Raw genomic sequence first — 18686 nt, 5'->3', positions numbered from 1 at the left:
GGTTCCTTCTGCTGGGGAATAAAAAAAACAATCAAAATCATTTTGTCCGGTCAATCTTTATAAGTCACCTTTTCTTACACACCACCTTTGTCTGAACCGCCCACATACTGGCAAAATTTGTCCGCTATTCGTTTCGTTTCTGATCGTCTGTCTGATGGTGAACAGCTGATAGCTCTGGCTGACTTTAATATCCCAGAACTCATGTGGTCAAATGTTGAAAATTCACCGTCTTTACTCCCACTACGATTTCCCTGTGGGCATGTTCGACTTGCACTCGGGCAAATTAACCACGTTAGAAATTCATTAGGTCGGCTATTGGACTTATGTTTCGTTTCTGATCCTGATGGAATTACTCTTTCCAGAACTTTGCCTCTTTATATTGCTTCAATTGGTTAATTGACTTTAAGTCTACACTTAAATCTTATAAAGTTCGTTTCTTCCGTAACGCTGACTTTATGAAATTAAAAAAGTTAATTTTTGAATTTGATTGGTCCGATCTCCAGGCATGCGGGGATATAAACATTGCCTTACAAAAATTTTAATACACTTTGAATATATTTTTCGACGCGTGCCGTGGAAATATCCGTCCGCTTCAACTAATCCGCCTTGGTATACGAAGTACTTTAATTTAAAGAACGTCATGAATGGGCTTTTAAATAAACATTAATTTTCTGGATATACAGTAAGTTATTCAATATACTTAGTAGCTCAGTCCAATTTCACCGTGCATAACGCAGAATATTATAGGAGTTACATTCGCCGCTGCCGGATTCAGTTTACACACGATCCGAAGCAGTTTTGTAAAAACTAAGTGCAAAAGTTTATCTTTTCCGCCTCTGCTTTCGTTTGAGAACTTATATGCGCACACTGATCAGGCAATGGCTGATCTCTTTGCACAGTTTTTTCAAACAACGTATTCACCTAGCACCAGTCCAGCTCAGCCTTACACGTTTTATATCCAATCATCCAACCTTATATTTTTCCCATCTTTTGATCAAAATGGTGTGTTATCGGATCTTCTTAAGGATAAGCCCGTGTATTCGCCAGGCCCTGATGGAGTACCAGGCTGTGTTCTGAAGAACTGCGCCGAGGCTCTGTGCAAACCGCTATTTACACTCTTTAATCTATCGCTGGAAACTTCGATCTTTCTTCTTATTTGGAAGGAATCTTTCATTATTCCGCTGCATAAAAAAGAAAAAAAATCCGACGATGCAAATTATAGAGGCATCTCTAAATTGTCAGCAATTCCAAAGCTTTTTGAAAAACTTATCACTCAACATTTGCAACACCTATGTAGTTCAATAATAACTCCGTACCAGCATGGCTTCATGAAGCGCCGCTCCACCTAGTGGTCACCAACTTATTGGAGGTAGCATCTTTTATCACGGATGGGTTCCGGAATGGCTTAAAAACAGTCGTCATTTACACTGACTTCAGTAAAGCATTTGACTCTGTTAACCATTCGCTTCTTCAGTCTTTTCTCAGTCTTTTGGGATTCCCAACTGATCTTCTTATCTGGATTTCGAGCTACTTATCTGGGAGAACCCATCGTATCTTCTTTAAAGATGTTTAGTCCGCTCCACATCTGGGGTGCCCCAAGGAAGCCATCTTGGACCCTTAGTTTTTACAATTCATTTTACTTATGCACCCTGATGATTTTAAACCTTGTCTTCAGTATAAATTCACTAGCGCCCAGTCTAGACTTCAATCCGATTTGGATAAACTTCAAAATTGGTGTTTAGCAAATAACCTAAAGCTTAATGGATCGAAATGTAAACTCATGTCATTTTATCGATCTAGTCCTAATCAGGCTATGTACTTGCTCTTTGGGAACGCCTTAGAACGATTTACTCAGGTTAACGATCTGGGTGTCCTATTAGATTTGAAACTTAAGTTTATCGACCATATATCTACCATGGTTAATAAAGCTATGGGTGTGCTTGGTTTTATTGAAAGATGGTCAAAAGAATTTAATGACCCGTACGTAACAAAAACGTTATATACATCACTGGTCCGTCCGATTCTTGAGTATGGATCGTGTGTCTGGAGTCCTCAATACGGAGTACACCGAGATCACACAAAAAAACTTCCTGACTTTTGCTCTTAGGGGACTTAATTGGGATGCAAATCTTCACCTCCCCTATTATCGTAGTAGACTTTTACTAATCAACTTACCATCATTAACCAACCGTAGAACGATGCTGGGTGTCATATTTCTATATAATTTTAATTATGGACATGTAGACAGCCAGCATTTACTAATGCGCTTAAATTTTGATTTTCTTAGTAGAAGGACTAGAAACTTTTGTCCTCTACTCCTCAGTCATTGTAGTTCGACATATGCCCAACACGATCCGTTCTGGGTATTATGTTCGGACTGCAATGGTCTCTACCAAATCTTGTCACTTTGCCCTACTAACAATCTTAAATCCTTTATACTAAACGACTTATCTGGTCAACTCTTTTCCTCGTGATATATTATTCCTACTCTTCTATAAAACTTTCTCGGATCTAGCCCCTCGGTCAGTTGGAAGGGAGGTGGGCTGTACGTATGCAGTGGAAACCGCGCGAAAAATCGGCCGGGTGAAATCGCTTTATAATGGATTTCTCATATTCTGTTCCTACAATTGTTCTGTTTTGGAAAAAGAGTTTCAGCTGTCGCTTAGCTGTCTTTATACCCAATTCGGTCAATCTTTAGATAAATCAGTCTCCTCATTCCTGCTTAAGGCCCTCAAAAGAGTCATTGGCCTACATCTTAGAAGCACTTTTAGCCCAACCCAAATATCTCCCGCTCAACATGCCTACTAAAAAGGTAAATCTACAAATGTAACTCTTCACTCGCTTATTTTCATGATATGTAAACAATCTCCAAAAAGGAATGTGCCCTAGTTGTCTACCATTACACCAATACCCACTCCAAGGCAGCTCGTGGGGTAGATAACACTTCATTGATTCATTGATCTTTTGCCTAATTGCTAGACAGTGACGTTTAACTATAAACTATAAAACAAAGAAGCAGTAGAAGTATACTCTGAATAATTAGGCGTCAGAGCTTTTTTTTTAGACTTTCTGTAGCGTCCGTCTTTTAGGCCAAGATGATGGCCATTAAGGAAACACTCAAACATCTAAAACAAATTAGGTGCACCGGGCCAAGCAGCCATTAAATCGATCGATTTGATCCGCCTCATCTGGTTCCCAGGCCGAATGACACCACAACGCCCCTCCAATCTAAAATAGAGGGTACTGGTATACCAACAGCTTCATGTAAACTTCAACTCAAAAAAGCTCTCAATAAAAAGAATCAGCTTAGCTGAGACACCTTTTTAAATTGCCGGCTGGCCCGCCATCTCCGATCCCTTATCTCAAAGAAAAGAACATCACAGTAATTAATGATGGACAAGACCTGTATCAGCCCGGTTATCAGAGTCGTTAGGGGAAAATTAGTGCTTCAGTGACCTTCGTGCAGTGTGTTGATATAAAAAAAGATTGAAAAATGATTGGTAAAGGTATCAAGGGCTTGGGAAAAGGTGGCGGCAAGCGTCATCGCAAAGTCGTGGTAACATCCAGGGCATTACAAAGCCAGCTATTCGCCGTTTGGCTCGTCGTGGCGGTGTGAAGCGCATCTCTGGTCGTGTCTACGAGGAAGCTCGTGGAGTCCTGATAGTGTTTTTGGAGAATGTTATTCGTGATGCCGTCACCCACACCGAACACGCCAAAAGGAAGACAGTCACGGCCATGGATGTTGTTTATGCTCTGAAGTGACCGGGACGCCCTCTATACGGCTTTGACGTAACTATACAAAGTACGGGGCAATGAACTCACCCCACAATGACTCCTGCCGCATTGCGGGGAAGAGGATGAAGAAGAAACAGTACAACATCTCCATTGTCACTGCCCGGCCTTACAGTAACTCAGAATGACATATCTAGGCAATAGAATCTTAATCGATGTTTGGAAGGGGATTGGTCGGATTGCGACCAATTAATGCGATAAGAACTTAGGTTAAATATCGAAACTTATTATGCTTTATTTAAAAGGAAATCTAAATTCGAGCGGAGCCGAAAGTAGCATTTGATATATTGGGCCGATCCTTATGAAAATTTTGCTACTAAATCCATTTTCTAAAAAGCCAAGCATCTTTAAAAAACCAAGGTTTCATTTTCAAAAGTTTAGTTATTTTGCAGATGTTTGATAAAATCGGCCAATCCCTATAAAATTTGGTAGTTCGGATCATTTTTTCTCAAATGGAATCTGTATTAACTCCGAACATTATATCATCAAAAACACAAAATTAAAACAAAATTATGGCATTTCCGATCAATCAGTTATGTGTCAGCAGTCGACCGATCCCGACCATTCCGACTTGTATTGTGCGTGCAAAGATTGAAGTCGATAGCTTACAAACTGAGAGTCAAGTTTGTCTAGACAGGCTTCTTTGCACTGACTCCTTGGCATTAAAAACCATCGTAATCTTAAGATTAATTCTCTGCCCGACTATCCACATGAAGCAACCAATGTAATTCATAGGAAAGGATAACAACACCAGGGAGCTGCAGGATGCAACAATGTTTTTTTATCCCATTAGTCCCCGCCATGAGATCTTGAATAATTTCTTAGTGACGAATTCATCTGCGGAACTCACAGACGTAAGCAAGAAAAGCGTCTCAGTCATAAAACCCCGCAATCGATGGCTTAGAAGACAGCATAAGCTGATAAAAAAGGATCTTACGCCAGTCTTAAAGTTTTTCCACTTGCAAGGAATAAGTCAATTCGCTGAAGCTGATGAAAATGTTGGTGGGAACCTTCCAACAGCTGACGTCTAAGGTGATATCGGGGTTAAGGTCAGTGATGTTGGTGGCCATGATCACTGTAAATTATGCAGAATAGTTGGAGCATCGAGATTACAAGTAGACCGTTAAAAACCATTCTTCAATTGAGAACCCATCATTAGTTATACTGGATACGGATACCTAAGATTTGACACAGCTAAACTGAAGATGGTTCCCTAGGCTTGAGGTAATTAAATGCACTTGTGAGTCAGGATTGAGTACCGCACGTTAGGACAATAGAACTTCAGAGCGGTTAGGGACTAGGAAATTGGCGGTGGCTAACAGCACTTTCTATCCAAAGCATTCCTAAGCGAAAAGAAAATCGAGGGGTGCGAATGCTGGTACAATTGCTATGCCGAGACAGATAACTATAAATTGGGCTTACGACATACATTTAAACGCCCTACTTAGCCTAAACTGTCTTCAGGCGAATAAATTATAATTATGAGGCAAGAGTTGATTACGGGAGCATGGCCCTAACACGGGTCACAAATTGAGGGAAAGCATCGGGGGAGAGGATGGTTTAGCCTGAGGCCAGGGTAAACAAGTATATTCGGGAGTATAGTCATTGCCACACCAAAGCAAGTAGCTTCGCACGATGCACGATTGTATCCTGGTGCGATGAGGCCGCGACGCCAAGTCTCAGGCCATCTACAAATTATGTCGAACGTATGCTTGTCGGTGTGTGGGAATTCTGACCGGCATGAAAGCGATGTGTGTCACTATGCTGCCGGCGTATTTATGAAGAACGAGAAAGGAAAGCTATCTTCGGGCGGAACCGAAGTTGATATACACTTGCAATTAAGGTTGTTCCATTTCCGATCGTTCAGTTAGATGACGTCTATTGGATATAGTCGGCCGATCCTTATGAAGTTTTGCAGATCGGCCAATTTGGCAGATTATATGGCCCAAAATGGAATCCGTAGAAAGTCACAACCCTCTAACTTAAAAAACACCAAAGTTATGGCATTTCCGATCAATCAGTGTCGGTAGCGCCGAAGAAGCAAGTGGGCGCTGGTTCCGAGCGAAAAGAGCTAAGACCTAGATCTTTTGTAATCTCTAAGATCTACGCGTTGATACGGACATAAATATATCATCTCGGCTGTTGATGCTGATCAAGAATAAAATGATCCCATCAAGTTTAAAGACTTAAAGCAAAAAAAAAATAAACAAAGTAAAAAAATAAAAAATTATTAAAACGGAACCTAAAATATATATCTAAGCTAATACAAGACAATCCTTTCAGCTTCAATTCCAAAATCAAACTAAAGTCTAAACTTATGATAATTTATTAATGTCAAACAACTGAATGATCGGAACTGGCATAACTTTGGCTAAAAGCCAAATGCTTTTTAAGCTAAAAGATTGAGACTTTATAAATATTTTATTTTTAAACTAATTCAATCTGCCATATTTCATAAGGATGGACCGACTATAGGTGACTTGTAACTGAACGATCGGAAATGGCACAACTTCATGTAAGGTAGGTTAAGGCGGCGATGTGATAGACTAAAGACCCCCAAAATCACTTAAGCAACTAAACTCCTTGAGCGGCGCCTCGTTGTCCCAACCAGCTTTCCTGATGAAGGCTACTAGGCCGCGCGGAGAGATCTTTGTGAGATCCAAATCTAGGATCAAGATAAAGAATCTAGGATAAAAAGTTTTAGTCTGCTACGCCGAAGTGCAGGGCAGCCATATGCTGCATGGTCCTAAATTTTTCTCTGCATAAAGAGTTATTAAGGGCAGGCCACAAGGCTACAACTCCGTAAAATAGAATTAGTCTAATGTATAAACATCCGTCTAATGATAGCCGTGTATAACCATCTGACTATCTATGAGGACATTCCCCATTTAAGGCCTACCGCTTTGCGGCATGTATAGAGCGTAATTGCCCCTTTATTTTCCCTCTACGGTGTTGAGTTTCTAGTTTAGTTTCCTGTATGATGCCTAGGTATTTCGCACTGCAACTCAGGGTTAAAGATTCCCCAAGGACCTTCGGAAGCTTAAGATTTGGTATTTTGTACTTTCTAGTCAACAGAACGAGCTCTATCTTGAATGGATTAACTCCAAGCCCGTTCTTATGTGCTCATGTTGGGAGCATTCTCAGCTTCTCTGTCATAAGGTCGCACGGCGTCGTTCGCGGACGCAAATATTTAGAAGCGCCACCCTCTAAGGACTGCAAGAGTACCGGAAGAGTACATCTCTTTTCAGGGTGCCCCTCTTGACGAATCTTCGAATAGACGTTCCTCCAAGTGTCGCCTCGACACTCCTGTTGACCAGAATTTGTTGATGAACAGATCGATCGTCTATTCCAAGTCCTGTCTATCGTCTATCTCTAAGAGTGCATCGAGGATTGAGCATGGTAGTGTTGTTAAAGGCACTTTTAATGTCTAAAACGGCAATTAGTGCATATTCTTTGTTATTGAGTTACTTTTTGGGCGATATTGGTTATCTCGTGTAGGGCCGTGTCTATGGATTGGCCTTTTCTATAAGCATGATATTATTCGGTTATCCCCGGCTATTGATAGTTGAACCGGAAAAATGTCGTCCGCGCCCGGAGATTTGAAAGGTTTAAAACTATTTATCGCCCATTTAAGATTCCTATTGCTAAGGAGGTATTCGAGTGAGCCCTGGTATCCTTGGCTTGACTCCAGGCAGCTCTTTTTGCTTTCGTACTTCCTTTTTATACCGCCTGAGTTCAACTTTATATGTCTCCCATGTCTCGTCCGTATTGGTACCATGGTTGAAGCACCCTACGCGCATTCTTCTGAAGGGTGCTAGCACCGGGGTCCACCAAGGTTGCTCTTTCGATCTGTTGCTACCCATTTTCTTTATAGGACAGGCCTTATGGTACGCCTGGGTACATGCAACTGTAAGGGTTTCTACCATGGCGTTAAGTCCCTCATAACTCTAATTAAGAGCTTAGAGCTGAGGATAAAATCGAAAATTGACCTCTCTCATTTGTGCCAGTGCTTCCCCAGTGGCGTTGGCGTCGCATCCTTTGGGGGCAGCGTGTGGGGGGGAGGTCTATCCTGGTCGTGGCCCATATACGCTGGGCATATTCTAGAGGACCATCTGGGCCTTCTATGCGGCTACTTGGTCTTCGTTGTTGAAATTTGGTACCAAGAAGATATTTTTTGCGAGAATTCAAGCTCGCTTTTTTACCTGTGCAAGCTTGAACTCTGACGCCCCCAAACCAAGAAACCTGTCTTCGTGGATCTAGGGCTCTTGGATGAGGGCCACATCAGTGGTGGAGATTGATCTGCAGGAGTGCCAGGAAGATACTTTAGATTCTCCACCACAGTAACTTCCGCCTCGGTGTCGGAGCCCAGCAGCGAGTCCTCCTCCATTCCGACCGATCCCAGGTCCAAAGTATACCCCTCCAGAATGTCCTCCTCCACATCTGACATTCCTACAGGGCGCCCCTCTTCAGTCAGCTCCTCCAAGTTTGGATCTTGAACGTCTATCTCGACGTCGAAGTCGATGCCTCTTGATTTGGACCTCGCATCGGACTTGTCGCCGCGGCTAGCTCACAGCTTTTTTTTACAAATAGCCCCTTAATTTTTATTATTGTCTACAAACGGTGAATCTCACCGGCTGCTTGGCTCAGCCGATCGACCGCTCGTGCTCCCGTTGTTCCCCGGTCACCGTTCTGGGTTGGTGCCAATACACACGCCCCTCAAAGCTTGCGCCCTACGTGCCTACGCTCCGCAAGATCTATGGCAGACAAGATGTTTTGGCGTCGCGTCTCCTTTAACTCCAGGTGATATGCTGTGAGTACGGCCCAACGCCTTAATCAAGATTCTCTTGACATGACCGGGGTGTCCCTGTTTGGTTTCACTGTTGGGCTTGAGTTCCGGAGCTGGCCACCCCTCGCTTTACAGGATCACACCTGGTCGTAACGGTCAGGAGTCGACAAGGCGTACGCCAGGCCGAACCGTCGCTATCGCAATGACACCAGGATACCTGTCGTGTCCGGGAATAAACCAACCTGACTCTATTTACCCTTGGGCTTCAGGTCCCACTTGCTCCTTGACTTCTTTTTGTTCGACGATTCGCGTACAGCCGCCGGACTTACCCACAGGGGGTCCTTCAGCCTATACTCCTAATTCCTTCAAAGAAACTTTCTCGCTTGAATGTTAGACTTACCTTCACTCAACTCTTCCAGCTTCCCTAGACGACTCGGCCTCGATTTGCTCCAGTGGCCCTCTGATATAGCGCCTGAGGCGCCCGTTTATCCTTGCAACTTTAACTTCCTGCCGTTAATATTTTGTTCCTCTGTGCTTGCCGTTAACTTTCTCCAATTCCCGTCGCATTTCTATTTGCGGAATCTCTTTTTTGCCCCCCCTTTGCCCCGTTTGGGTTTATATTATTATTATGCAGGCCACCGGAATTTGTCCAGATACCCCCGCGCTCCCCCCCTTCGATGATTCCCCCCCCTTTGAAGATGATCAAAACAATTTAATGACCCGTACATAACAAAAACTTTATATACATCATTGGTCCGTCCGATTCTTGAGTTTGGATCGAGTGTCTCGAGTCTTCAATACCGGGTGCACCGAAATCACATAGAATCTGTACAAAAAACTTTCTGGCTTTCGCCCTTAATTGGGATGCAAATCTTCACCCCCTTTTTATCATAGTAGACTTTTATTAATTAACTATCATTAACAAACCATAGAACGATGCTGGGTGTCATGAAATTCCATTTTGCTATTGACCCTCCTAGGGTGAAGTGTATGGCTTGTTGGACGCTGAAAAAAAAAGAATCACTGACTCCCAGTAGCATTTTCTTTATATGTGTGCTGTATGGTGCTCCTTTTGGTTTCCCCACTCCAAGAACCAAGCATTGCAGTCTCCTCCAATGACCATCAGCGATTTGTTTCTTGCGTCCGTAACCAAGCTCCTTAGCATTCTTTGGAATGGCGAAATCTCGTTGTTAATTTTTTCTCGGACGAAGCCTTCACTTTAAGTTCTATAAATCAGGGGGACCGTCTTCACAGATCTGCACCCTTGCATCTACTTGGCAGCCATCCATTTCCTATGCGATTCCGAGATGACGAAGACCTGTGTTTCCTCCCCATTTCTTGCCGCCTGCTCTAGAAGCGACTGTGCCACTTTGAAATGGTTGCAATGTGGTGAGGGCAATGGTAGTGAGGGGTTCCATCGGCATGCAGATGACATCCTGGTGATCCACGAAGATGGCTGCCTTGTTTCTCTGATCGGTGTACATCCTTATTCCATCCGGGAGCACATCTCTCTCGCTACCAATGCATGGATCCTGCAGCAGTCGAAACAGACATCCGGCGGACTGCGCCTAAACACAAATTCCAATCGTCTAAGACACCGATTTACCGGACACGTCCGTCGTTAAGCCATCCTCCTGAGTCTAATAAGCATATCCGTCTGTCTGTTTGTCTGCTTCTATGCAAAATAGTCTCTCAGTTGTAAAGCTATCAACTTGAGACTTTGCATATATCCTTTTTTTTTCAGGCAGTATATAAATCGCTGACATGTAACTGAACGATCGGAATGGGCTTAACTTTGGTGTTTTTAAAATTAGAAAGATGGGACATGTTTCAGATTCAATTTTGGGCGAAGTAATCCGATTTGCTAAATTTCAAAGGGATCGGCCGACTATATCCTATACTGCCATGTAACTGAGCAATAGGAAATAGCACAACCTTGCTATTTTTAAAGCCAACTATATACGATCCAATATATATATAATAATATAAGCCTCTAACTGCAAGGGTATATCAATTTCGGCTACGCCCAAAGTTAGCTTTCTATTTTTGTTTTTATACCCTTGCAGAGGGTATTATAATTTTGGTCAAAAGTGTGGAACGCAGTGAAGGAGACATCTCCGACCCTATAAAGTATATATATTCTTAATCAGGATCACCTCCTGAGTCGATATAAGCATGTCCGTCTGTCTGTCTGTCCGTCTGACTGTCTGTCCGTCTGTCTGTTTCTACGCAAACTAGTCTCTTAATTTTAGAGCTATCGACTTTGCACACATCCTTCTTTTCCTTGCAGGTTGTGTATAAGTCGGAACGGCCGGGATCGAACAACTATATCCTATAGCTGCCATATAACTGATTGTTTGGAAATGCCATAACTTGGTGTTTTTTAAGTTAGAGAGTTGAGACTTTCCACACATGTTATATTTGACAAAAATATCTGGTGTACCAAATTTCATAAGGATCGGCCGATTATATCCTATAGCTGTCATAGAACGATCGAAATTGGCATAACTTTGGTGTTTTTTAAGTTAGAAAGATGGGACTGGGTACAGATTTTATTTTGGACAAAATACAACCATAGTCAAAATTATTTTCACAACACACAATTAATTGCACATCCCAACTTCTTTTAGTTGTTATTCTCGTTGATGTTGAACGATTGTACTGAAACAAACGTTATCGCGTAGCTTGATCCTTGCTGAAGGGACACAAAAAGAAATAGGAAAGAAAGAGGTTCATAGGACAAAGCTAAAAGCAAAAGACAAAAAGCTTATCAGTTGTCAGAAGTATTTGCACACGTTTTCGGTGCGTCAAAATTATTTTCACAATGCAATTTCGTCATTAGTTTTTGGTTTTCAGCGACAAGTGGCAATTCCTTTGCTCTTATAAATTCAATTTGGTGAAAATTCAATTGAAATAGTGATTTATCTTTTACATTTGTCTAAACAAAATGCCTAAAACAAGGGAGTTAACCCTTGAGCTCCGGGCTGAAATTGTTACTAAGTTTAAAACCGGTATTTCAGCAGCTGAAATCGCTAAATTGTATAAAATTTCACGCAGAAATGTCTACTACTTAGTAAAAAAGATCGATACAGCTGACACTTTAAAAAATAAGAAAAGATCAGGCCGAAAACCTGTGTTGGACCGAAGACAATGCAGGCACTTACTAGGAGTTGTAGCGAGCAATCCAAGTGCAAGTCCAGTAAAAATTGCCTAAGAATCAAAAAATATAATTGGTAAACAAATAAGTGATTCTACAATTCGTCGCAGGCTAAAAGAAGCTGATTTCAATACATATATTGTCCGCAAAGTGATTGACATCACACCATGTGTTGGACCGAAGACAATGCAGGCACTTACTAGGAGTTGTAGCGAGCAATCCAAGTGCAAGTCCAGTAAAAATTGCCTAAGAATCAAAAAATATAATTGGTAAACAAATAAGTGATTCTACAATTCGTCGCAGGCTAAAAGAAGCTGATTTCAATACATATATTGTCCGCAAAGTGATTGACATCACACCAACCAACCGAACGAAACGCCTTCAATTTGCGTTGGAGTATATTAAGAAGCCTCTTGACTATTGGTTTAATGTTTTATGGACGGATGAGGCTGCATTTCAGTACCAGGGGTCCTACAACCATCATTTTATGCATTTGAAGAAAAACCAAAAGCATTTGGCAGCCCAGCCAATCAATAGGTTTGGTGGTGGCACAGTCATGTTCTGGGGATGCCTTTCCTATTAGGAATTCGGATACCTCGTACCGATAGAAGGAACTTTAAACCAGATCGAATACGTTCGAATCCTTAATAACCATGCTTTTATATCAGGAAATAGACTTTTTCCTACTCATGAATGGATTCTTCAGCAGGATAATGCTCCATGCCACAAGGGTAGGATACCGACCAAATTTTTGAACGACCTTAATCAGGCGGTTCTTCCTTGGCCCCCACAAAGCCCACACCTAAATATCATCGAAAACATTTGGGCTTTTATAAAAAATCAAAGAATCATTGATGAAAATAGAAAACGTGACGGAGGTATCGCTGAAATTGACGAAATTTGGTCCAAATTGACCCTTGAATTGGCCCAAACTTTTATAAGGTCAATATCTAAAAGACTACAAGCTGTCATGGGTGCCAAAAGTGGTGTAACTAAATATTAATAATGTATTTTGATAAAATTAAGAAAATCTTTTGTTAAAATTAGATATTAAACTGAACTAAATCAAAATAAGTTTTGTGAAAATAATTTTGACGCACCGAAAACGTGTGCAAATACTTCTGACAACTGATAAGCTTTTTTTCATTTGCTTTAGATTTGTCCTATGAACCTCTTTCTTTCCCATTTCTTTTTGTGTCCCTTCAGCAAGGATCAAGCTACGCGATAACATTTATTTCAAGGAAATTGTTCAACAACAACAAGAACAAGAAAGGAAAGCTAACTTCGGGCGGAGCCGAAGTTTATATACCCTTGCAGTTGAGTTGCAGTCCGCTAGGTGGCGCCACGCATCTTATATTATTAGATATATAGCGGATCGTATATAGTCGGCCGATCCTTATGATATTTGGCATATCGAATTATTTTGCCATTGAAACTCCCATCCTTTTAACTTGAAAAACAACGAAGTTATAGCATTTCCGATCAATCAGTTATATGACAGCTATAGGATATAGTTGGCCGATCCTTATGAAATTCGACAAATCAGATTGTTTTTCCCAAAATAGAATCTGTACCAAATCCCATCTTTCTAACTTAAAAAACAACAAAGTTATGCCAATTTCGATCGTTCTATGACAGCTATAGGATATAGTCGGCCGATCCTTATGAAATTTTGTACACAAGATATTTCGGTCAAATATAACATGTGTGGAAAGTCTCAACCCTCCAACTTAAAAAACACCAAAGTTATGGCATTTCCGATCAATCAGTTATATGGCAGCTATAGGATATAGTCGACCGATCCCGGCCGTTCCGACTTATATACTGCCTGCAAAGGAAAGAAGGGTGTGTGCAAAGTTTCAACTCGATAGCTTTAAAACTGAGAGACTAGTTTGCGTAGAAACAGACAGACGGACAGACGGACCGACGGACAGACGGACAGACGGACATGCTTATATCGACTCAGGAGGTGATCCTGATCAAGAATATATATACTTTATAGGGTCGGAGATGTCTCCTTCACTGCGTTGCACACTTTTGACCAAAATTATAATACCCTCTGCAAGGGTATAATAACAACTAAAAGAAGTCGGGATGTGCAAATAATTGTGTGTTGTGAAAATAATTTTGACTATGGTTGTAATCTGATTTGCCAAATTTCATAAGGATCGGCCGACTATATGCTATCCGCTATATATCTAATAATATAAGATGCGTGGCGCCACCTAGCGGACTGCGACTCAACTGCAAGGGTATATAAACTTCGGCTCTGCCCGAAGTTAGCTTTCCTTTCTTGTTTTTATACCCTTGCAGAGGGTATTATAATTTTGGTCAAAAGTGTGCAACGCAGTGAAGGAGACATCTCCGACCCTATAAAGTATATATATTCTTGATCAGGATCACCTCCTGAGTCGATATGAGCATGTCCGTCTGTCCGTCTGTCCGTTTCTACGCAAACTAGTCTCTCAGTTTTAAAGCTATCGAAACTTTGCACACACCCTTCTTTCCTTTGCAGGCAGTATATAAGTCGGAACGGCCGGGATCGGTCGACTATATTCTATAGCTGCCATATAACTGATTGATCGGAAATGCCATAACTTTGGTGTTTTTTAAGTTAGAGGGTTGGGACCCTCCACACATGTTATATTTGACCAAAATATCTTGTGTACAAAATTTCATAAGGATCGGCCGACTATATCCTATAGCTGTCATAGAACGATCGAAATTGGCATAACTTTGGTGTTTTTTAAGTTAGAAAGATGGGATTTGGTACAGATTCTATTTAGGGAAAAATAATTCGATATGCCAAATTTCACAAGGATCGGCCGACTATATACGATCCGCTACATATCTAATAATATAAGATGCGTGGCGCCACCTAGCGGACTGCGACTGAACTGCAAGGGTATATAAACTTCGGCTCCGCCCGAAGTTAGCTTTCCTTTCTTGTTTTATCAAACAATAAACATTATTTCATAAGTTTGTTTTAGAACTTAGTTTTATAAGCTTAATCAACTTATTTATTTTTATAGCGATGTTCCCCCTGATGTCGTATCCCTAACTATAACTCTTATATCACGAGGAAAGCGTGGAAAAGATTCAGAGGTGGCTGAGCTAACAATCGACTTAGCCAGTCTTAAGAATGGTCAGGAGACTGAGGGCTGGTATCAACTCACTGGAATGACGCCAATGGGTGAGTGGGGATCCTTACGTTTAAGATTACGATACCTCGACGATCTTATAATGCCTTGCGAAGAGTACAGCCCACTTCAGCAACTGCTTCTGGAATCAGAGCTTTATGCAGTAAAAGCCTTAGCTGAGTTATGTCACAATGATCGTGTACCACTAGCGACGGCATTATTGCGAGTTTTCCGTCACGAAAAACGAGAAACCGAGCTTATTCGGACGTTGTGTCAAGCAGAGGTATCACGTGAAAATGAAACTACAACGCTATTTCGTGGGGCATCTTTGGCTACCACATTAATGGATCTGTATATGCGAGCAGAATGCGTTGGATTTTTACAATCTGCCGTAAGCGAAACGGTGCAGCGAATTTTAGACAGTAAGCAGTCAGCCGAACTTAATCCTACAAAGATGGATGTAAACGATGACGCTTGCACAAATGCGGAATTTCTTTTGCAAATTCTTGATCTTGTAACGCAGTCAATATTTACTTCACCAGATGCTTGCCCGCGAAATGTGCGCTATATTTGTAACTGCCTTCAGAAAGCTGTAATGGCTAAATGGCCAACAGAACGTTTGGTCCGTACCCGTGTTGTATCTGGATTTATTTTTTTGCGTCTATTGTGTCCAGCATTGCTAAATCCGCGACAGTTTGGTTTAGTTGGTGAAAATCCACCTATGGCTGCCACCCGTTCATTAATTATGGTTGCAAAGTGTCTACAAAATTTAGCTAATTTAATAGAATTTGGAGGAAAGGCAAGTACGCATAGACAAAATATTCCTCCTTTATTAATGAAATTTTTGTATATTACAGGAACAATATATGGAGGTTGTAAATCCTTTCATACTTAAAAATAAAGAGCGTATGATTGTTTTCTTAGATCAGCTATCGTTGGTAACAGATCCTAATCCATCGCTTGGAATATATATGGACCAAAGTTTAAGCCTTAATTTACAAGATACCGGTAAATTATATAATAATAATTATAATAGTTAATATCAATTTATAAATTACTTACATATTTTTATACCCTTGCAAAGATTATTATAATATTGGTCAAAAGTGTGCAACGCTGTAAATGAGATATCTTCTACCCCATAAAGTTATATATACATATATGTTAGGGCGGTTCGATTTGTAGGGGGTCAAAAAAATCGCCTAGGCACATATGATTTTTGGATTCTAGGGATCAAAATAAGAAACTTTGCTCAAGAGACCATACCTCTAAAATGAATTCTGATGTCCCTCGTTTTAACGTGTAGGTACCCAAAAGGTCAAATTCCAAAAAATCCTGTTTTGACCCATTTAGAGTGCCCCAATCGAGTCCAAATGTATGAATGACCCACTAACTTTGGAGGGTCGACCCACCCATGCTAGTGGTACCCCCCTGGGATCGCCCTAGGGATTCTCCCTTACAAAAATATCACAAAATCACAGCACCTAAAAAGTATGCTATGAAAATGCTATGCTCAAAACCTGTTGCTCCGCCCACCGCCTCTCCTCCTTTTCGTCACCCATTTGGACTCGATTGGGGCACTCTAAATGGGTCAAACCAGGATTTTTCCTACACGTTAAAACAAGGGACATCAGAATTCATTTTAGAGGTATGGTCTCTTGAGCAAAGATTCTTATTTTGATCCCTAGAATCCAAAAATCATATGTACCTAAGCGATTTTTCAATCGACCCACCCTAATATATATATATAAGCATGTCCGCCTGTCTGTGGGTTTCCACGCAAACCAGTCTCTCCATTTTAGAGCCATCGAGTTGAAACTTTGCACATATCCTTCTTTTCCTTGCAGATAGTAAATAATTCTGAACGCCCGGGATCGGTCGACTATATCTTATAGCTACCATATAACTGATTGATTGGAAATGCCATAACTATTGTGTTTTTTAAGTTAAAGGGTTGAAACTTTCCACACATTTTATATTCAGACAAAAAATCTCATATATTTTATTAAGGATCGGCCGACTATATCCTATAGCTATCATAGAACGATTGGAATTGGCATAACTTTGGTTTTCAAAATTACAAAGATGGGACATGGTACAGATTCCATTTTGGGCAAAGTAATCCGATTTGGCAAATTTCATAGGGATCGGCCGACTATATCTTATAGCTGCCATGTAACTTAGCGATAGGAAATAGCACAACCTTGATATTTTTAAAGATGCTTGGGGCTATTTCCAACATTTTTATTAGAAAATGGATTTGATGGTGAAATTCCCATAAAGATCGGCCAACTATATACGATCCGATATATATATAATAATAAAGGCTGCTAGTAGCAGACTGCTATCTTCCTGCAAGGGTATATTAACTTCGGCTACGCCCGAAGGCGTAGCCCTTTGTCTTAGTTGCCAGCAAGCTTTCCACGGATTTGGTTCTGTTTGCTGTCTGAAAGTTTCTGAAAATTAATCACTTATTTCATTTCCTGAATTTAAAAAATCTAAACTAAAGCTACGTGTCAAATGATATTTTAATATGTAATAACCAAGGACCGTAATCATTAGTATTGTTATTTTAAAAATCACTAAATAAAAATAAAAAACAAGAAAGAAAAGCTAACTTCGGGCGGAGCCGAAGTTGATATACCCTTGCAGTTCAATCGCAGTCCGCTAGGTGGCGCCACGCAACTTATATTATTAGATATATAGAAGATCGTATATAGTCGGCCGATCCTTATAAAATTTGGCAAATCAGATTATTTTGTCCAAAATAGAATCTGTACCAATCTGTCCCATCTTTCTAACTTAAAAAACACCAAAGTTATGCCAATTCCGATCGTTGTATGACAGCTATAGGATATAGTCGGCCGATCCTTATGAAATTTTTTACATAAGATATGTTGGTCAAATATAACATGTGTGGAAAGTCCCAACCTATCTTAAAAAACAACGAAGTTATGGCATTTCCGATCAATCAGTTATATGGCAGCTATAGGATAAAGTCGACCGACCCCGGCCGTTCCGACTTATGTACTACCTGCAAGGAAAAGAAGGATGTGTGCAAAGTTTCAACTCGATAGCTCTAAAACTGAGAGACTAGTTTGCGTAGAAACCGACAGACAGACAGACGGACAGACGGACATGCTCATATCGACTCAGGAGGTGATCCTGATCAAGAATATATATACTTTATAGGGTCGGAGATGTCTCCTTCACTGCGTTGCACACTTTTGACCAAAATTATAATACCCTCTGCAAGGGTATAATAATTATTATTTGTGATTTTTATTTTTTGCGCTCAAAATTATCAATCGATTCATGATTTCGGGCTAATGTGAATTTACTAGATATTTAATCTTGACACCAATTATAAGGGTAAAAATTAGTGCCATCATTTTTTCGCGATCACTTTTCAGTACCTTTAAAAATTAAAAAAAAAAAATCTGAACTGAAATAACGAATACCTTGGTATGAATGGTGGTGGTGTGGGGAGGGGTACCTCCGGATCATACCCCATATACGCCGAGATTATATTTAGTGGCCCCCTGGGGCTACATAGATTAATTTACTAAAATTGGGGAGAAAGAAGTTAAGGTCTTATTTATAAATAAGGCAAATCTAAGGCAAAGGTCTTATTTGCGAGATCGTTTCATCCAGGGTTCCTGAAAAAGCCTACATCTGCTCAATTCTCCGCGAGGTGGAGTAGAAGGGCGGTGAAACCCGTCATACTATGCTGGAGGTTAATCTGTAGAATTGTGGGAGACATTCTTTATACTCTGCACTACATTACAGTAATCCGTCTCCGCATCGGTGC

General features: G+C 40.8%; 1 protein-coding gene across 7 annotated transcripts in view; it reads left to right on the top strand.

Moving 5' to 3' along the window:
- The window catches only part of LOC6502898 (ras GTPase-activating protein 1), a 135639-nt gene that overhangs the window by 92171 nt on the left and 24782 nt on the right, over positions 1-18686 (top strand). For 6 of the 7 annotated variants that reach the window (XM_044716932.1, XM_014905759.2, XM_044716933.1 and 3 more), the window contains 2 exons: positions 14768-15674; positions 15733-15883. The exons of the other annotated variant lie outside the window; for it this stretch is intronic. In XM_044716932.1, the coding sequence (XP_044572867.1) occupies positions 14768-15674; positions 15733-15883 (1058 nt within the window). The remainder of the gene's footprint in view (positions 1-14767; positions 15675-15732; positions 15884-18686) is intronic. 7 annotated transcript variants of the gene reach the window in all.

Source organism: Drosophila ananassae, chromosome XL (genome assembly GCF_017639315.1).
Source record: "Drosophila ananassae strain 14024-0371.13 chromosome XL, ASM1763931v2, whole genome shotgun sequence".
Lineage (NCBI taxonomy): Eukaryota > Metazoa > Arthropoda > Insecta > Diptera > Drosophilidae > Drosophila > Drosophila ananassae.
This window is presented reverse-complemented; position numbering and strand designations above follow the sequence as displayed.